General features: G+C 44.4%; 1 protein-coding gene across 1 annotated transcript in view; it reads right to left on the bottom strand.

Moving 5' to 3' along the window:
- The window catches only part of GFRA3 (GDNF family receptor alpha 3), a 30,765-nt gene extending 18,478 nt beyond the window's left edge, over positions 1 to 12,287 (bottom strand). Inside the window, exons 1-2 of the mRNA XM_075600742.1 lie at positions 11,625 to 12,287; positions 1,797 to 2,069 (exon numbers count right to left, since the gene is read on the bottom strand). Coding sequence (XP_075456857.1) covers positions 1,797 to 2,069; positions 11,625 to 11,664 — 313 coding nt within the window. The 5' untranslated portion in view covers positions 11,665 to 12,287. The remainder of the gene's footprint in view (positions 1 to 1,796; positions 2,070 to 11,624) is intronic.
- Positions 12,288 to 15,958: the final 3,671 nt, after the last annotated feature.

Here is a 15,958-nt window from a genome sequence, read left to right as displayed (position 1 = left end):
CGAAACCAGGAAGGAATACAGGCAGTCCTCGTTTTACAACGCTTCGCTTTACAACGAATGGCTTATCCAACGCTATGCAATGCATACCTATGTTATTTTTACAAAGCCAAAACAACTTATCCAACGCTCTTACAACGCTTTGCAAAGTTGTTTGTATATTATATTATTATATTTTATGTTATATTATATATATATATATATATATATATATATATATATATATATATACACACATACAAAATACAGTACATACACTATATAATTTATGTGTGTGCTGCGTATCTTATTGCCTGCATAAAATATTTAGTGTATTTTAGTGTTAAAAATGCCTTCAGGAACAGAACCTTTCATTTAAACAGTGTTCCTATGGGAAAACGTGTTTCGCTTTAAGACGTTTCGCTTTACAACGCCATTTTGAGTAACGCATTGTGTCGGATAACCGAGGACTGCCTGTACAGGCAACTTTACTAGTAGGTATCTCAGGAACGGGGGTGGGGGCGTCCTAGAGCTGAAAATAGGGCAGTTCAGATCCGGGGGGGAACTGCAGTTCCAAGCCTGTAAAAAAGCATTTGGGGTTGTGAAACAAGATCTTTGCCTTATTCTAAATTTAACAAAATGGCACGGTGTTCATCCAAAATTCCCCATTGAAATCTATGGGAATTTTGAACTGAAAATGACTTGATTTGTCCTTGTAAATCAGCAACCCTTAGTCTACTCTAGTCTTTTCTATCTCTATAAGTAGTTTATGTTCTCTTCCAGGCATTAGCTGTACTACAGCCAGCAGCTACTGTATAGTATATAAGCACGTGGTGCCAAATATTTCTTGGGTGTTATAAACCACTGGGTTGGAAGGCCTAGGAGATCTGTACAGGGATTCAAGGCTCAGTCATAGGCAATAGTTTGATGGATTTGAGACTGAATCAAAAGCCAGGAAAGTTGAATTCTAGGATTATTCCACAAAATGTGCTGTGGTGCCTATATCTAACAATCCACCCAGCAAAGGAAAGAGCTATCACTGAGCATAGCTCCCAGTTTTATAGGCACCAGTGTAGCATTTACTTTAGCTGTGATGAAAATAGAATTTGTGGGTCCCTCCTCTGTAGGTGACCATTTATTTTTCTTCTGCAGTTCCCCTCCACGCCCCTCTTTCCACTTTTACACGTATTGTTTTATTTTAAGCAAAGCCAGGGCACTAAAAAAGGGGCCCACACAGTGATATGATGAGCCCACTGACATTCATTCCTGCAGGAGGGGGAACAAGTGATCTTGTAAAACGTTGTCTTTAGGGCAGAAATCATCATTTAAGCAATCCCCCAAAAACGAAATAGTTTATGTGACAACTCTCCCGCTCACCTTCTTAAGTGACAGTATATAAACTATTTATGTTGCAGGTGATAAAAATATAAAAAAAGGAATCACCTACAGTACTTGTATTAGTTAGCGCTTCAATTTTCTGACCTTCTGAAAATCAACATGCTGCAATGTAGAGACAAGCAGAGAATGACTATACATTTCAATGCGGTGTCGCCATTTCATGAGAAGAACTTTATCAGGACCTTCAATTCTGAACCTCATTCCTGGTCCTAATTACCACCTCCACACAACGTTAATGAGGGAAGTGTTTGGGACTCTAGACCAGTGCTCAGCAGTGGCTGGTTCCGTCACAAAACCGAGACAGCAGACCTGGCAAAGGTATATTTATTGGGGTTATTTTAAGCTTTATTTCTTGTGAAGGGAAGAAAGGTGTCGGGGCTGTATTAAGATGGCGAAACACAACACAGTAACACAAAGCTCACCCTGTACATAGACAGGATGGACAGTCCAGTATATCTTCAGGCAGTGCTCCTCTCTTCTCATACGACGCTGACACTTGCAGTGCAGTAGGGAGCTGTGCTGTAGACCCAGGGCAGCCTCCCGGCACTCAGACTCGTCCACTTGCCCCAGCGTAGCTCCATGGGAGCAATGCTCGAAGATGCGGTAACTGGAATTACACAGGGAATCTTCCAAGCAATGCTGCTCTGCTTCTATGCAGTCAGTTAGTACGGGCGCCAGAGCAGACAAAAAGCCAACTGTAACAAAAGAGAAGCAAAGTCACTACTCACACGTAAGAAACAGAGGACTGGATTCACGCAGACCTGTCCATTCTCGCTCACAGGGACGTTAGTCGAACTCAGGGGTGCTCAACTCCTGTTGGGGGGGCTTTCAGGATATCCCAGCTTCAGCACAGGGGACTCAATCAGAGGCTCAGTCGAAGACTAATTGAGCCACCTGTGCTGAAGCTGGGATAGCTTGAAAAACTGACCTGTTATGGGGGCTTGAGGACTGCAGTTAAGCACCCCTGGTCTAACTAATTCTCAGCATTGATACAGTAATCTCCTGGGGCTTTAATGGGACCTCAGTCAGGGAAGTCAGAGTTATTAAAAAGAGGGCGTAGTACGTAATAAGCAATCTGTGCAAATGCTCAAAGATCCAAATACTATAGTTCAGGCCCGATTCGTTTCTTGCAACTATCTTATACCCTTCTGTGGCTCCTGTACAACAAGGTCATGTGCTGTGAGAAAGCATAAATCTCCTGTTAAACAAACCACAGGAGAAAGAACAGATACTTTGCTAAGATACGTACTCAAGGACTCAATTATATTTCAAAGCTTTGTTTCCATCTCTTTCATAACCTTGTTTAAACTAACATCACCCATACTTTTTTTTCTCTGTTTAGTTCATTGTTATTGCATCAAACTTGCAATAAAAATGTAATTAAAACAATAAGGTGATTGTAACGATGAAGAGTGCTTTCAAACGTATGTATGGTTTATGAGATATCACTATTTTAAGACTGGAAGTTGCGAGCCAGGAGGACGTCACCTTTGCCTAATAGCTATGTGCTACGTGATAGGTTGACACGCACCTGCCACGTTCTCTGCTGCAGCCTTATGTTACTTGAACTGTGGTCCTTTCTGCGATATTCCTATCTCACACCGGGCCTCCTGCGCACAGGGCCAGATGGGAGGATCATTCAGCACCATCACTCCAGATGGAGACGCTTTCGTTTACTTAAACACGAATCGGCTGTTAGCGTTAGAACATATTGGTTAAACTGCCCTTATCAGGAAAACAATAGGGTTAATTTATAACCTGTGATCTGCGCGCTGTGCATACTTGTCGTGTACTTGGGGGAAAGTGACCTTTGCTGATAGGGCCCTTTGAGTAACAGATTAGAGTTCGTTTCTTGTTGCCCACATTTGCACTGTGAATATTCTGTTATATGGCTCGCCCGGCAAAAGCTGTGCACGATTGGCAGGTTGACACAATACACTGTGTTTTATTTGCACTAAAACAAAGTAAAGTCTACTTCGACAGCAGCAATTTCTTTATTTATTTACTTTTTCACGGCAGCTGCATCAACTGTGAGAAGCTTGTTAAAGGGGCAGCCCCGGCTACTTGGAAAATCATGTTTTCACATGTTACTCGCCAATTTGAGATTTGATCTCTACTGCTTATTGGTTTTTATTTTTGTTGGGGCTACCAAAATGTACGGCCACGTGGCATGGCCTTTCAGAGATCTGTCTGTGCACTCCTGTTTGTCTTTCCCTGAAAGCTGTGGGGGGGGGGGGGAATCAAAGTTGAGTGTTTTAATTATTGCAATTCTGACACTGATTGCTCGCTGGGCTTTTAGAAACGTGTTTAAAGGGGAAGTTCCTTCTGCGCAGTTTTTTTTAAAACTTGGGTGGGAAGCAGGGTATCTACGGACAGGGCCGCAGACCGATTTCCCGGGGCCCAACACTGGAGTATTGACCAGGGCCCCCTACTCCCCACATCGGAGGCCTTGCAAGCCCCCCTCACGAGCCCCGTTCTCTAGCCTCCTCTCTCGCACCTCCTCCTCTCCCCATGAATTTCTCTACCCCCCTCTTCTATACCTTAATTACCCCCTATCCCCACACAATACCCCCCCCCCACATCCAAAATACAGTACTCCCCCCCCCACACACAAAATACAATCCCCCCACATAGACACACACACACTTACCTCTGGTTGCCGCCGGACCCCGGCTCTTCCCAGCGGTTTCCGCGTCTTCCCATGCCAGGCCTGTCTCTCCGGCAACTGTGCGCACCGAAAGCTCGGCAGGAGATAGAGGCAGGTCCGGTGTGGGAAGAGGCGGCAGCAGCTAGGGAGAGCAGGCGGCGGCAACCAGAGGCTCGGCAGCTGGACACAAAAGTTGCAACTTCCAGTGCCGGCCGGCAAGACCCCCCACAGCCATCGGGCCACGTGTCCCGGCTCTCCCCCCCCTATCGGTGGCCCTCTCTACAGAGCTGAGCTGTGTTATTTCAGCTCCAAGGACTCCCTGATTCCCGAGATACCCGCCAGAAGCATCCACTCCAGGAGAAACAAAATGGAGATGAAATATTTTGCGTTATGAGGCCCAATGGAAGCCACAACATCATCCATCTCAATTTCTGATTGGCCCGCACCGCATACGGCTTTAAACAACCAGAAAGAAACCGGTAGCACCTTCCTCTGTGAGGGACCTCAAGAACTAGAGCAGGGGCGGCCAACTCCAGTCCTCAAGGGCCGCCAACAGGTCAAGTTTTAAGGATATCCCTGCTTCAGCGCAGATGGCTCAGTCAGTGGCTCTAATAACTTGATTGACGAATACTCCCACAAGAAGTCGATTTGTAATTCATTTCCAGAGAAACAGACGCAGGCCAATCTTTGTTTTTAGCACAGTTACATATGTTGAAGGTTATTTAGATGGTTACATTCTTCACAAAAGATTATTTTGACAATGCTATAATAAATGCAGCACAGTGACTGCATATCGGGTAGTAAAACACCTCATTATATTAAAACTTCAGCACTCATTGACCTTACAAAATTGTGATTCTTGGGCTTTCCACCCTCCATAGTTCCCTTAGAGAAAGGGTGCGCAAACGGGTGGGCGGGGGAGGTACGTAACATTTTCTAAGGCCTCGGACATGGTCAAAAAGACCGTGCTGAGGGGAAACATTATCCCTATCAGCGCGGCTTTAGACGGCGCTTCCGCAGGCGTGCGGAGGCGTGTGGAAATGCAGGAGACAGGCAAGTTTACATTTTGCCGCTCATGCAAGCGCAGGGCCGGTCACGTGACTGCCAGAAGCCAATGGCAGTCCGTGACGTCGGCGCCGTGACGCCCTAGCCCAGCCCGGCACACAAGCGCGCTCGCTGATACTCATGCAGGGACAAGAAAAATCTCCTGCGTGAGCAGGTGAGCGTCAGCGCTGCCCAGCGCCGCTCCCTGCACCATGTCCCAGGCCTAAGGGGATTGCCGCGCATACAGAGGCCCCGCACTCTTCCCCACAACATTTACATTGATTGCCAGTGGAGAATGCTTCTCCTGACGCGTCGCCATGACAATGCGGCGTTATGGCAAATGACAACGTGTTGCCATGGGAACGTGACGTCACATGGCGCTGCAGGGATGAGCTGCCGGACAGCAGGTAAAAGGCAGTAAAACGTTTGATGCTTTAGGGCAGGGGGGCTCAACTCCAGTCCTCAAGCCACACCAACAGGTCAGGTTTTCAGGATATCCCAGCTTCAGCACAGGTGGCTCAATCAGGGGCTCAGTCAAAAACTGAGCCTGTGATTGAGCCACCTGTGCTGAAGCGGTGACTGATTGAGCCACCTGTGCTCAAGCTGGGACTGATTGAGCCACCTGTACTGAAGCAGGGATATCCTGAACACCTGACCTGTTGGGGGGGCTTGAGGACTAGAGTTGAGCACCTGTGCTTTAGAGGCAACTTAAAAGACAGATCCATAATAATAACAAATGTTTTCTACCCTCTTATAATGCTCCTTGAATACAGTCCTCAAGAGCAACCAACAGACCAGGTTCTGACTAATTAAAAATTAATTCACCAATTAGCCTCTTTTATTATTACTGATATAAGTAATGCTTAAGTACATGTCACCTTGGCCTGTTGGTGGAACTTGGGGATCAATATTATAATGAATACAGTATTTATATCCAATACATCGCAACCAAACGTTCTGAGCTATAAACACATGGAGATTACTCGGCGTTCTGAAGTCAGTGGGTGTGAGATTTGTGCCATAAATCACAGCACTACATTTCTTTTTGTTTTCTTTTTTACATTCGCTTCTGAATTGTTACTGTAATGGAAAGTCTAATAATAATAATAATAATAAAACCATTGAGTAATTGTGCAGCAGATCAGAGAGATACATTAGGAGGGGGAAAGAAGTTGGCATCTAAAGTGAGAGATCCCCACGACTGATGTGCACATGGAAGTATGTTACCGGTGCCACTCGCACCAACTCTGCGTGTAGCTTACCTTCTATGCCAGGGGCGGCCAAATCCTGCCCTGTAGGTCCAGCAACAGGTCAGGTTTCAGGACATCCCCACTTCAGCACAGTCATTCTGACTGAGCCACTGATTGAGCCACCTTTGCTGTAGCAGGGATAGACTGAAAACCTGGCCTGTTGGTGGCCCTTAAGGTCGGGAGTTGGCCATCCCCTCTATGCTCTTGAACATCAGCGTAATGTCGCAGTCCTCAAATGTTTTTGCAAAAGGCCACTCTGAGCCGATTTTAGGAATCCACGTGACAACCTTAATTCCTTTACATCGTGGTTTTCCGTGCAATCGCTGCGTTTAGTAAACATTTTACCGATTTCTTTCTTTTAATTTGAAATACGCAGGCAGATTTCTAATTTGCCCTAAATATTTTCCTGCCGTACACGCCTATAGGATATTATGACACCCCTTGTCCCTAAAGCCCTTTTACGAAGACTAGTATAATGGATTCGGATTTCGATGATGGTCTTCAGTTCTGTTCTATGAATTCTACTATTTACAGCATGCAATAGAATTACTATTTATAAAAATGCATTAACGATACATAATGATGTATCCTGAACACTAGAAAGTGTTTTGGGAAGTGCGATTTCACTTGGCAGTTACTAGTGTACACAACTGTATAAGTTTGTAAATGCAAACAATGTGAAAAAAAGATTCTCTATACAGAAGATGTTACAATCTAATTTCTTCAAACGAATCTGCTTCCGTTACACTGGTGTTATACGCTGTGTTGCAAAGTTACCTCTAAAGCAGACCCTCATTCTCTCCCGTCCCGACTACTGTAACCTCCTGCTGTCCGACCTTCCTGCCTCTCACCTGTCTCCCCTACAATCTATTCTTAATGCTGCTGCTAGAATCACTTTACTCTTTCCTAAATCTCTCTCAGCGTCTCTCCTGCTGAAATCTCTCTCCTGGCTTCCTATCTAATCACAAATTCTTCTCCTCACTTTTAAAGCGTTACACTCTCCTGCTCCTCCTTACATCTCAGCCCTAATTTCTCGCTACATCCCTGCTCCCCCTTGCGTTCTGCTCAAGGATATCTTCTGTCTACCCCTTTTGTATCTAAAGCCCTCTCCCGCCTTAAACCTTTCTAAAAACTGCCCCACACGTCAGGAATGCCCTTCCCTTCAATATCTGACTGGCACCCTCTCTCTCCACCTTTAAGAACTATCTAAAAACGCACCTCTTTAATGAAGCATCTGGGTAGTTCCGCTGGCTGATGCTACACATCTCATATACACTGATCTTGGCCCCTTGCAGACGCTCTTACCACAAAACCCTCCTACTATCTCTGTAAGTTCTCCCTACTTACCACTTAGATTGTAAGCTCTTCAGGGCAGGGACCCCTTCCTATTGTTACTGTCATGTCTGAAGCGCTTATTCCCACTGTGTTATATTATTATGTCGCGTGTATCACTGCTGTGAAGCGCTATGCACATAAATGGCGCTATATAAATAAAAATATACAATACTGTGTAGATAACAGTCCGGAAAAGGCTACCTGGGGCTCCAAAAAATGCTTAAACACCATATATCTAATAAATCTCCTTAAGCCAATAAATGGATGAAGTATTCCTTTAGTATGTAATCATCACAGTGAAAAAAGGGGCTGGTTAAATTGGAGATAGCACCTGATTAGAATGTTTGAACAAACAGATAATACCAAGCATTTGATATAAAGGTGCACAAGTTTTCTCCGCTGACGCTGACCGCGCTGACACTTGAGAGCTGTGACATCAACAGCTCTCCAAGCATGAGCGCCGGGTGTCCTGTGTATTTTGCAAGCGCACGCGGGGAACATTGGGGGCATGTTGAGCGTGCGTCAAACTCTCTTTTTTTTTGTCGCGCCAAGCTTGGGAGAGCAAGCGTTTCCGCGCACCGCGTGAGCGGGGACAGGACAATTTAAATTGCAGAAACTAAACTCGACAAGTGCTGCGCGCTCAGCGCTAGCATGGACGCAGCCTAAACCTTTGCACATGCAGCTTTCCCCCTTCTCTTGGGTTAATGCATAAATATGCCAAAAAGGAGCAATCTTTTACTCACCTCTTCCGTGGGAACGGTGTTCTGAGGATTAAACTGAAGGCAGGAATACTCCCGCTGAGTAGATGCAGGAAAATAAGAGAGAAATAGCCATGCAGCACCATCCCGTCAAAATTGTAGAAGAGGGTAACCACAATGTTCAAAAAATACCTGGTTTATTGAAACATGTAGTACTGTACATAGGGAAACCACCTACATATTTTGCACTACATGTTTGTGCACTGTGAGACCGTGAACAAGCGCGTAGTGCAAAACATGTACAGTTGGTCATTTTCCTATGTACAGTACTACATGTTTCAATAAACCAAGTATTTCTTGAACAATTTGGTCACCCTCGTCTTCAATTTTGACGGGATGCTGCTGCGTGGCTATTTCTCTCCTATTTTCCTACATACAATACTGCACTTTATTTTTTTTTTGCATTCCTCCGATTACTTTTAATCCAGAAATATCCCACTAGGAGGTGCACAAGATTCAGCAGTATAAGAAAACATAATGGAATCAAATATTAATAGCAGACATCTCCAGAGATGTGAATGGTACGTGTAGTCGGGCGGTGCGCCTGGCACGCCTGCACCTCTTGTTGTCTCCGCTTCGTCTCATTTTAAGCCACCTGTTCCACGTCCCATGAATTCCTCATTAAACCTTTTGCTGCCAGAGGGACATGCAAAGCGGCGCTTTTCTATTAGCTCAATCGCCCTATTTTGAAACCACGCCTCAGAAATAATCAATGATACTTGGTAATCCATTGCTCACGGTGCCTTTTAACAAGTCTTTGTTCTGCTGCCTACAGTGAGTCTTTCCTTTCACGCTATAGCACTTGATATCCCCTTGGATTTGTTATGGGGCCATATAAAATGGCTGCCATGTTCAGAACATATGGTTTTGCTGTTTAATCGATTACATTGGCCTTCTATGATTTGAGGGGGGAGGGATTACACAAATGCAAACAGGGTCCTAAGATTCCCCGGGGCTTATTTGAAGACAAATCGGCAGGATTGCACCTAACTTTTTTTGTAGCCAAACACAAATGATAGAGCTCATCCTTTTAATGGAGTGAAACATCCCCCTTCTCTCTCCGGTGCTACACTCTGCTACCGATAACGTGCATTTACTGCGATTACCGTCAGCAATGGCAATTACTATGTATAAAGTGCTGCACTCAGGACTTCATTGCCAGTTGTTTTATATTTAAAAAGCCCCTATACTCCGAGGTCACCCCAAAGCTGCTGCAGCCTCTTTTTATTACAACCTGGACATATTTATCCTAAAAGGTATACTGACTGCTACAGTGCAAAGGAAAAGCTGTCAGCATTAGAAAGTGGCTCGCAGGATTATACGCTTTGGCCAAAGGGTTAACTAAATGACCCTTTTTTTCAAGAGATATATAGGTATTTCACTGTGTATTTTTGTCACATTGGATGTTGCTCTGGACTTCTTTGTTTCTAGCATTAGATTTGACACACATCCCCTTGTTTGCGTTACAGAAAGAGCATTATTCTGCCTTGTCCGGCAAACCTACCCAGTTACTAAATAGTTAATAACAAACATCCTCTTCATGTAAGCTTTTTAACTAAATGTTTTCTCTTTGTACCAACTATTTCAGTGTTTATCGTCCATATAATGCCACAAACCAACTAGCAAAGAAAAATGGGGTGAAAACTCCTAAAAGAGTAAATAAAAGGTTTGGGTTTTTTTTAAACCCCCACATTAGTGACCCCCTCCTCCCCCCCATTAGTCATTAATTGCACCACTTGGGAAATTACTCTTTGTACTATTTTCAATTTACAGGATTGCAGCCAGCCACGGGTTAATGTGCAATGATTTGTGATGTAATGGCATACATTGTATACTCACTTTCCTTGTAATCCAGTGAGTAAGACCCAGATCCTTAACTCTGAGTGTCCCGGGGGTCTTAATTCGTTGCTCACTAAAAAAAATACATTGCTTGGACCTCTGACACTGAAGGGGTTAATGTGGTCTGTCAATCCATAACCAAACATTGGCCCGGGGAAGGCAGCATGCTCCCCACATTGTCATCTCAACAACAGAGTAACCGAGAACATTCCACCTATGGGGTTTCATGGAGTAACCGAGAGCATTCTATCTATGGGGTTCCATGGAGTAACCGAGAGCATTCTATCTATGGGGTTCCATGGAATCTTGAGCATCTTTTGGAACGAGCCCTTGGGAGAATCAGACCGGGACTTAGTACAAAGAGCACTGCCAAATTCGACTAGGATTGCATAGCTGTGACCACACACTCCCTTTTAATCAACCAATATGTCAGCGGTGGCCAATTCCAGTCCTCAAGGGCCACCAAATAGGTCAGGTTTTCAGAATATCCCTGCTTCAGCACAGGGGGCGTAGTCCCTGTGCTGAAGCAGGAATAGCCTGAAAACCTGACCTGTTAGCCCTTGAGGGCTGGAGTTGGCTACCCCTGCAATATGTGATTGCAAAAAGCAACCAATGTGCTGGGTGACCAAAATGCACAACAACAGGTATCAGAACATACACCAAATGAAGATCAAGGCATTCCTTAAAAAATAGTGAACTTATACTCACTTCAACTGTAACCCGTGTTAGTGCAATAAGATACACTGAGGATATCCTCAGTTAATACCCTGAAGGATCTCTATTTGCATCATAGCATATAATTACCAACGTTGCTTTTGGGGGCACTAGAAGTGTTTAAAGGCGTAATTGTAATTTTGTGTACACACAGACACACACGCTGACTTGGACCCATAAGGGTCTTGATGTACGCTCTAGCTAAGTGACAATCTAGGAAGAATTTCCTTGTGATTCAAATAAGAAATATTACAGCATGTAAAGTATCCAGTTTTCCCCAGTATAAATCGGATTACTGGAAATCCCGTTCCAAGCAAATCAACAAATAGTTGGGCAAAGATGTGGCGACACCTAAACTGTCTAGCCCGGTTCTAGTCCCCTTCAGTGCTGGCGGTGCCTCAACATCTAGGATATTCCTATATCTCAGAAGGTAAGATTTACATCAACCCTCTTAGAAGGTTAAAATATATCTCATATTTCTCTATATCCCACCCGGGTAATTGCATCATTTGCTATTCCAGATTGTCCTGTTCTTCAAGAGGAACATTTACTTTTGGTCCATCCCATCAACAAAAAGGTTCATGTTGTACATATTAAGTTTGCGTGCAGCAGTCTAACGCTATGTATCTTGGCTATGGCTAATTATTTAAGGTAGACATTTACCAGCCCCTGCGATGAGCAGGACGATCCCCAAGGACCTCATGTTGGAAAGAACCAGCCAAGCCTCCTACACAACACAGCTAGCTCCAAGCATCCTTATCCTCAGCTTCAGGTTGGATGTTTTCAGCTGTCACTCCCAAGGCATCGCTTCAAGCATCACAAGCCCAAAACCTTCTGAGCCCATGAGAAGCTGGAGGGAGATCAAGATGGCAAGCCAAAATCTGGAGGTTTTTTTTTCAGAGGGGTTAGAGGACCCAGCTGGACGTTGGTTAGAGTCTGGCCACGCTGACCTGGATTTCCAGTCTCCAGGTGCAAGAACAAAGTAGGTTCAAATAGTTCCAGCAACAAATGAACGGGATTTTAGAAACCTTGCCAGGTTAAATAGCCATCAGCATTGGAGTTAACGAGATGGTCTATGACCCGACCCCTGGGAAAAGTCAGAGCCCGCTTTGCAATGGGGCAGGTTGGATGACAAGCGGTGCTGAGCTTCTGCCTACAGCTCGGAGGAGGGCTTCTTGTATCATGTTCCTCTTCGGCACCTCCTTTGGACCTGTGTATTAGAGCCTGTTGTGCTTTGCATGCACTGTAAGTGTCTGTGTGATGAAGCTCTGCACTTCGCGAAGCAATTAGCCTTTCTGGGAAGTGTCTGTGAAGCAGTGGTGTATTTCTCCCCGCCCCTCGTGTGCCCCGCCCCACCCCCATGCACAGTACTAGTGAGCTGGCTGCGTGTGATGTCTCCTGTCTGCCTCTCCACACACTGCTGCTTCTATTTTATAAAGCGCTTTAACCAAGCACGAGAGAGTGGGCTGGGGTTCTAATGTCCTATTCAGGGGCTATGGGGGTTTAGGGGCTGGGGAAAGACCCCGAAAAGGAAACGATAATATGTATTTTATGGGAAACTATTATACCACGGTGTCTTCACTTGGCATTATTTTGTATAGATTTTGATGTTATTGTTTTTCCCCGCATTGTGCTGTGTGTGGAATATGTCAGCCCTATCTTTGGAATATAAAGGATAATAGTACTAAATGGAATAGTTGCAAACGATCTGAATTTTACTAAAAGATCCCGGCTCTTTGCATCTTGTAACCTACGTGACAGCAGTAATGACACGTATATTATATTATTAGGGGAGAACAAAGACAAGAGGGAATCTCCTCCAAAATGTGACAATCTGATCAGTAGGTTTTTTCTTTCCTTTTTTTTGGGAGATGTTAAAAAAATGTATCTGTAATATGGTAACTACAAGGTGCAGCAACAGAATTGAAGTTGCTTCATATCCCTAAAAACAACAGCAGGTGGACTCCACACTAGCACAAATAAATATATGGATTTTTGTCCAGTGAGCAGAGAGCCAGCACAAAATGATTGTTAAATAATTATTTTGCTTCAGCAAAGTATTTGTATTGTGGGAACCAGGATACAGTAGATACCATGTTTTTTGGTCTACAAGATGGGTGCTGTTAATTCATAAACAGCACCTGTCTTGTAGCCCAAAAACATTGTATCTAATGTGTCCTAGTTCCCACAATATCAATGCTTTGTTGAAGCAAAATTGTAGTTAACCTTTTTTTTATGCCAAGTGGCTCAATTGCCTCAGTGGTGCCGAATAAGGACGAATATAATTTAGGCTAAAATATGACTTATGTTATTTAACGTACTTTTTGGATTAGTTGGTAAACCTCCCATTCTGAAATGTGGCAAACAGCTATAAAGTGATTCATTAAAGGTGCATCTCTCACTCCCCCCCCCCCCCCCCTGCCTAGGGAAGAGATAGAAGCACTATTTAAACTACTTAGCACTTAGGGGGGGGTTCTATATGCTCAGAAAACTGCCATTCAAGTCAATGCACCTCAGTATTTTGTTACAGTTTTTTATTTTGTTACATTTCTGAATAGAAATCACAGCAGAGGAAAAAAAGAAAGAAGATATTTTGACTTTTTAACACTCCCCAAACCCTTAAATACAGGTATCTCTAACATGCTAAAGTGTTAGGGCAGCGATTCTCTAGGTGTGCTGCAATCCTCTGCCAAGGGTGCAGCAGCCCCCGGGATAGACATTTTAACAGCTTCTCAGCGGACACATCACGAACCGTCAGGAAACAGAGAGGCCGCGATCCGCCTCTCCGAGGCCGGAAGAGAGGAGAGGCGGATCGCAGCCTCCGTGTCTCCATACAGCGCGGGTTATACCTGCTATGCGGCTGGCCTGTTAGAAGTGTGTGGGACAATACAATGGAAAAGTGCCCGGGCGCTACCTCAATGTAGAGTGTTGGGGAGGCTATAGGTGCGTGGGAGACTGCACTAGCAAGCGAGAAGGGGCGAATGAAATCTGAATCACAGGAGTGCCCCGAGATTTAGAGAATCCACCAGTGGCGCCCCTACTCACTAAAGGTTGAGACCCGCTGCATTAGGGAACAAACCATTGCAGTGTAAAAAAGAGAAAGGCACAGCAAACTTGAATGGAGTCTATCAAAATGAAGTTTTATGAGGGAAGGGGAAGTAAAGTATTAACGGCTTCGTTGTCATAACTTTAAAGTAATCTTTATTTTTTCCATCAAAATCTTCACTCTGCCTTTATTCTGCCTTTTCTAAGCCTGGGTGTACACATGAAAGAATCTGAAATGTATTAGTAGAGACATTTTGTTGTGGGAAATGCCATTGGCAGCTTTGCAAAGTTTTCTGTATGACAGTCAGACTTCTGGCTAACGCTTCTGGTATGGAACGATCCTGTCACAATCAGTAATGTCATTCTCATCAAGAGACGCTGATGTTCTCTCACCTCCCCCTCCCTATGTCACCCCCAAGAATAAAAACAACATTCTTAAAAGTAACATTATTATTTCGAGAACTCCTGTGGGGAGTAAAGAATATAACATTTTGCTTTTTGCGGATGACGTTCTATTGAGCCTTTCTAAACCATTGATCTCACTCCAAAATGTATTCCAAACAGATCATTTTGGTGACGTTTCAGAATTCAAAATAAATCGGTCCAAATCACTATCGCTGAACATCAACCTCGCTGTGGGGCTGCTGAAACTCCTAAAGGAGAACTTCAATTTCTCCTGCCAAGTGAACTTCCTTCCCTACTTGGGGATTTATCTCACAAAGTCATTCAACTCCATCTACAAATCTAATTACCCCCAAACTATTCTGGACCTTAAGAAAGATTTAGAATCCTGGAATAAAGACTGCATATCGTGGGTCAAGGTTGGGGATATTAAGGAACTGCAATCCTACATCTCCCGCTTTGTATGGGGTGGCAAACGCCCAAGGGTTAAGGGTGTGGTACTCGAGAGGCCCCCAGGATGGGGGTCCAGCTGTCTCTAACCAAGTATTTTCAGGCGGCGAGGTTGGAGCAGACTATATTCTGGAACTCAAAAGATTATACCAAGAGTTGGGTTGACACATAAGACAGCATATGTTCCCCAGTCAGTGTGGACTCTCTCCTCTGGATTTCTCATGTCAATGGGCCCAAAATCTCTCTGGAATTTCCGACTATCAAAGCTGTAATATCTCTATGGAACAGACTTAAATTTAAGTGTAAATTCAGCTCTGAAAACTCGGGTATGATCACCCTTTGGGGAAATTCACATTTTGCTCCAGGACTATCTAGAGGTACTTTTGAAATCTGGCTTAGGGTGAGGATCACCAGGATTGAGAAACTATTGTCTGGTGTGAATATCAAGAGCTTTGCGAAACTGAGTCTGACGAAATCTTTAGATATTTACAGGTCAAACATTTTGCTATGACCATCCACACCAAAAGATCTCCCTCCATATCTACTTATTTCAAACTAATGTACAGGTCAAAGTACTTGGAAGGGAGCCAGATCTCTCAGATGCTTCTAAATGTTGAACTCAATTGTAAATGTACATATATGCTGGAATTGGGTGATGCTCTTGAAATAGAGGAATGGCTAAAGATATGGAAGGCAGTGGCCACGAGTTCTATATGCACAACCTTGAAGGAAAACTCCTACAAACGGCTGTTCCGGTGGTACTTGACCCCAGTTTGGTTACATGCGATTAACCCCTCTGTATTCCCTCAATGCTTTCGGGGCTGTGGCCAAAATAGCTCCTCATATACGTGGTGGTCCTGCCCACTGATCATGAGTTTGGAGACAAAGATTCACACTGGTTAGCTCACTTCTAGATGAGCATGTCACTCCTGGCCGTAGTTTGCCCTGCTGGGTGGGCCCCTGCCTGACCTGCCTGGAATGTCAGTCAAACTGGAAAACCAGATCCTCCTGGCAACGAGGTGTGTGATAGCGGCTCTCTGGAGACAACAGGTAGTGCCCGATATTAACGTTATCAAGAGCAAGGTGTGGCATGTGCCTGG

The sequence above is a fragment of the Ascaphus truei genome, chromosome 5, assembly GCF_040206685.1.
Source record: "Ascaphus truei isolate aAscTru1 chromosome 5, aAscTru1.hap1, whole genome shotgun sequence".
Classification (NCBI taxonomy): Eukaryota; Metazoa; Chordata; class Amphibia; order Anura; family Ascaphidae; genus Ascaphus; species Ascaphus truei.
This window is presented reverse-complemented; position numbering and strand designations above follow the sequence as displayed.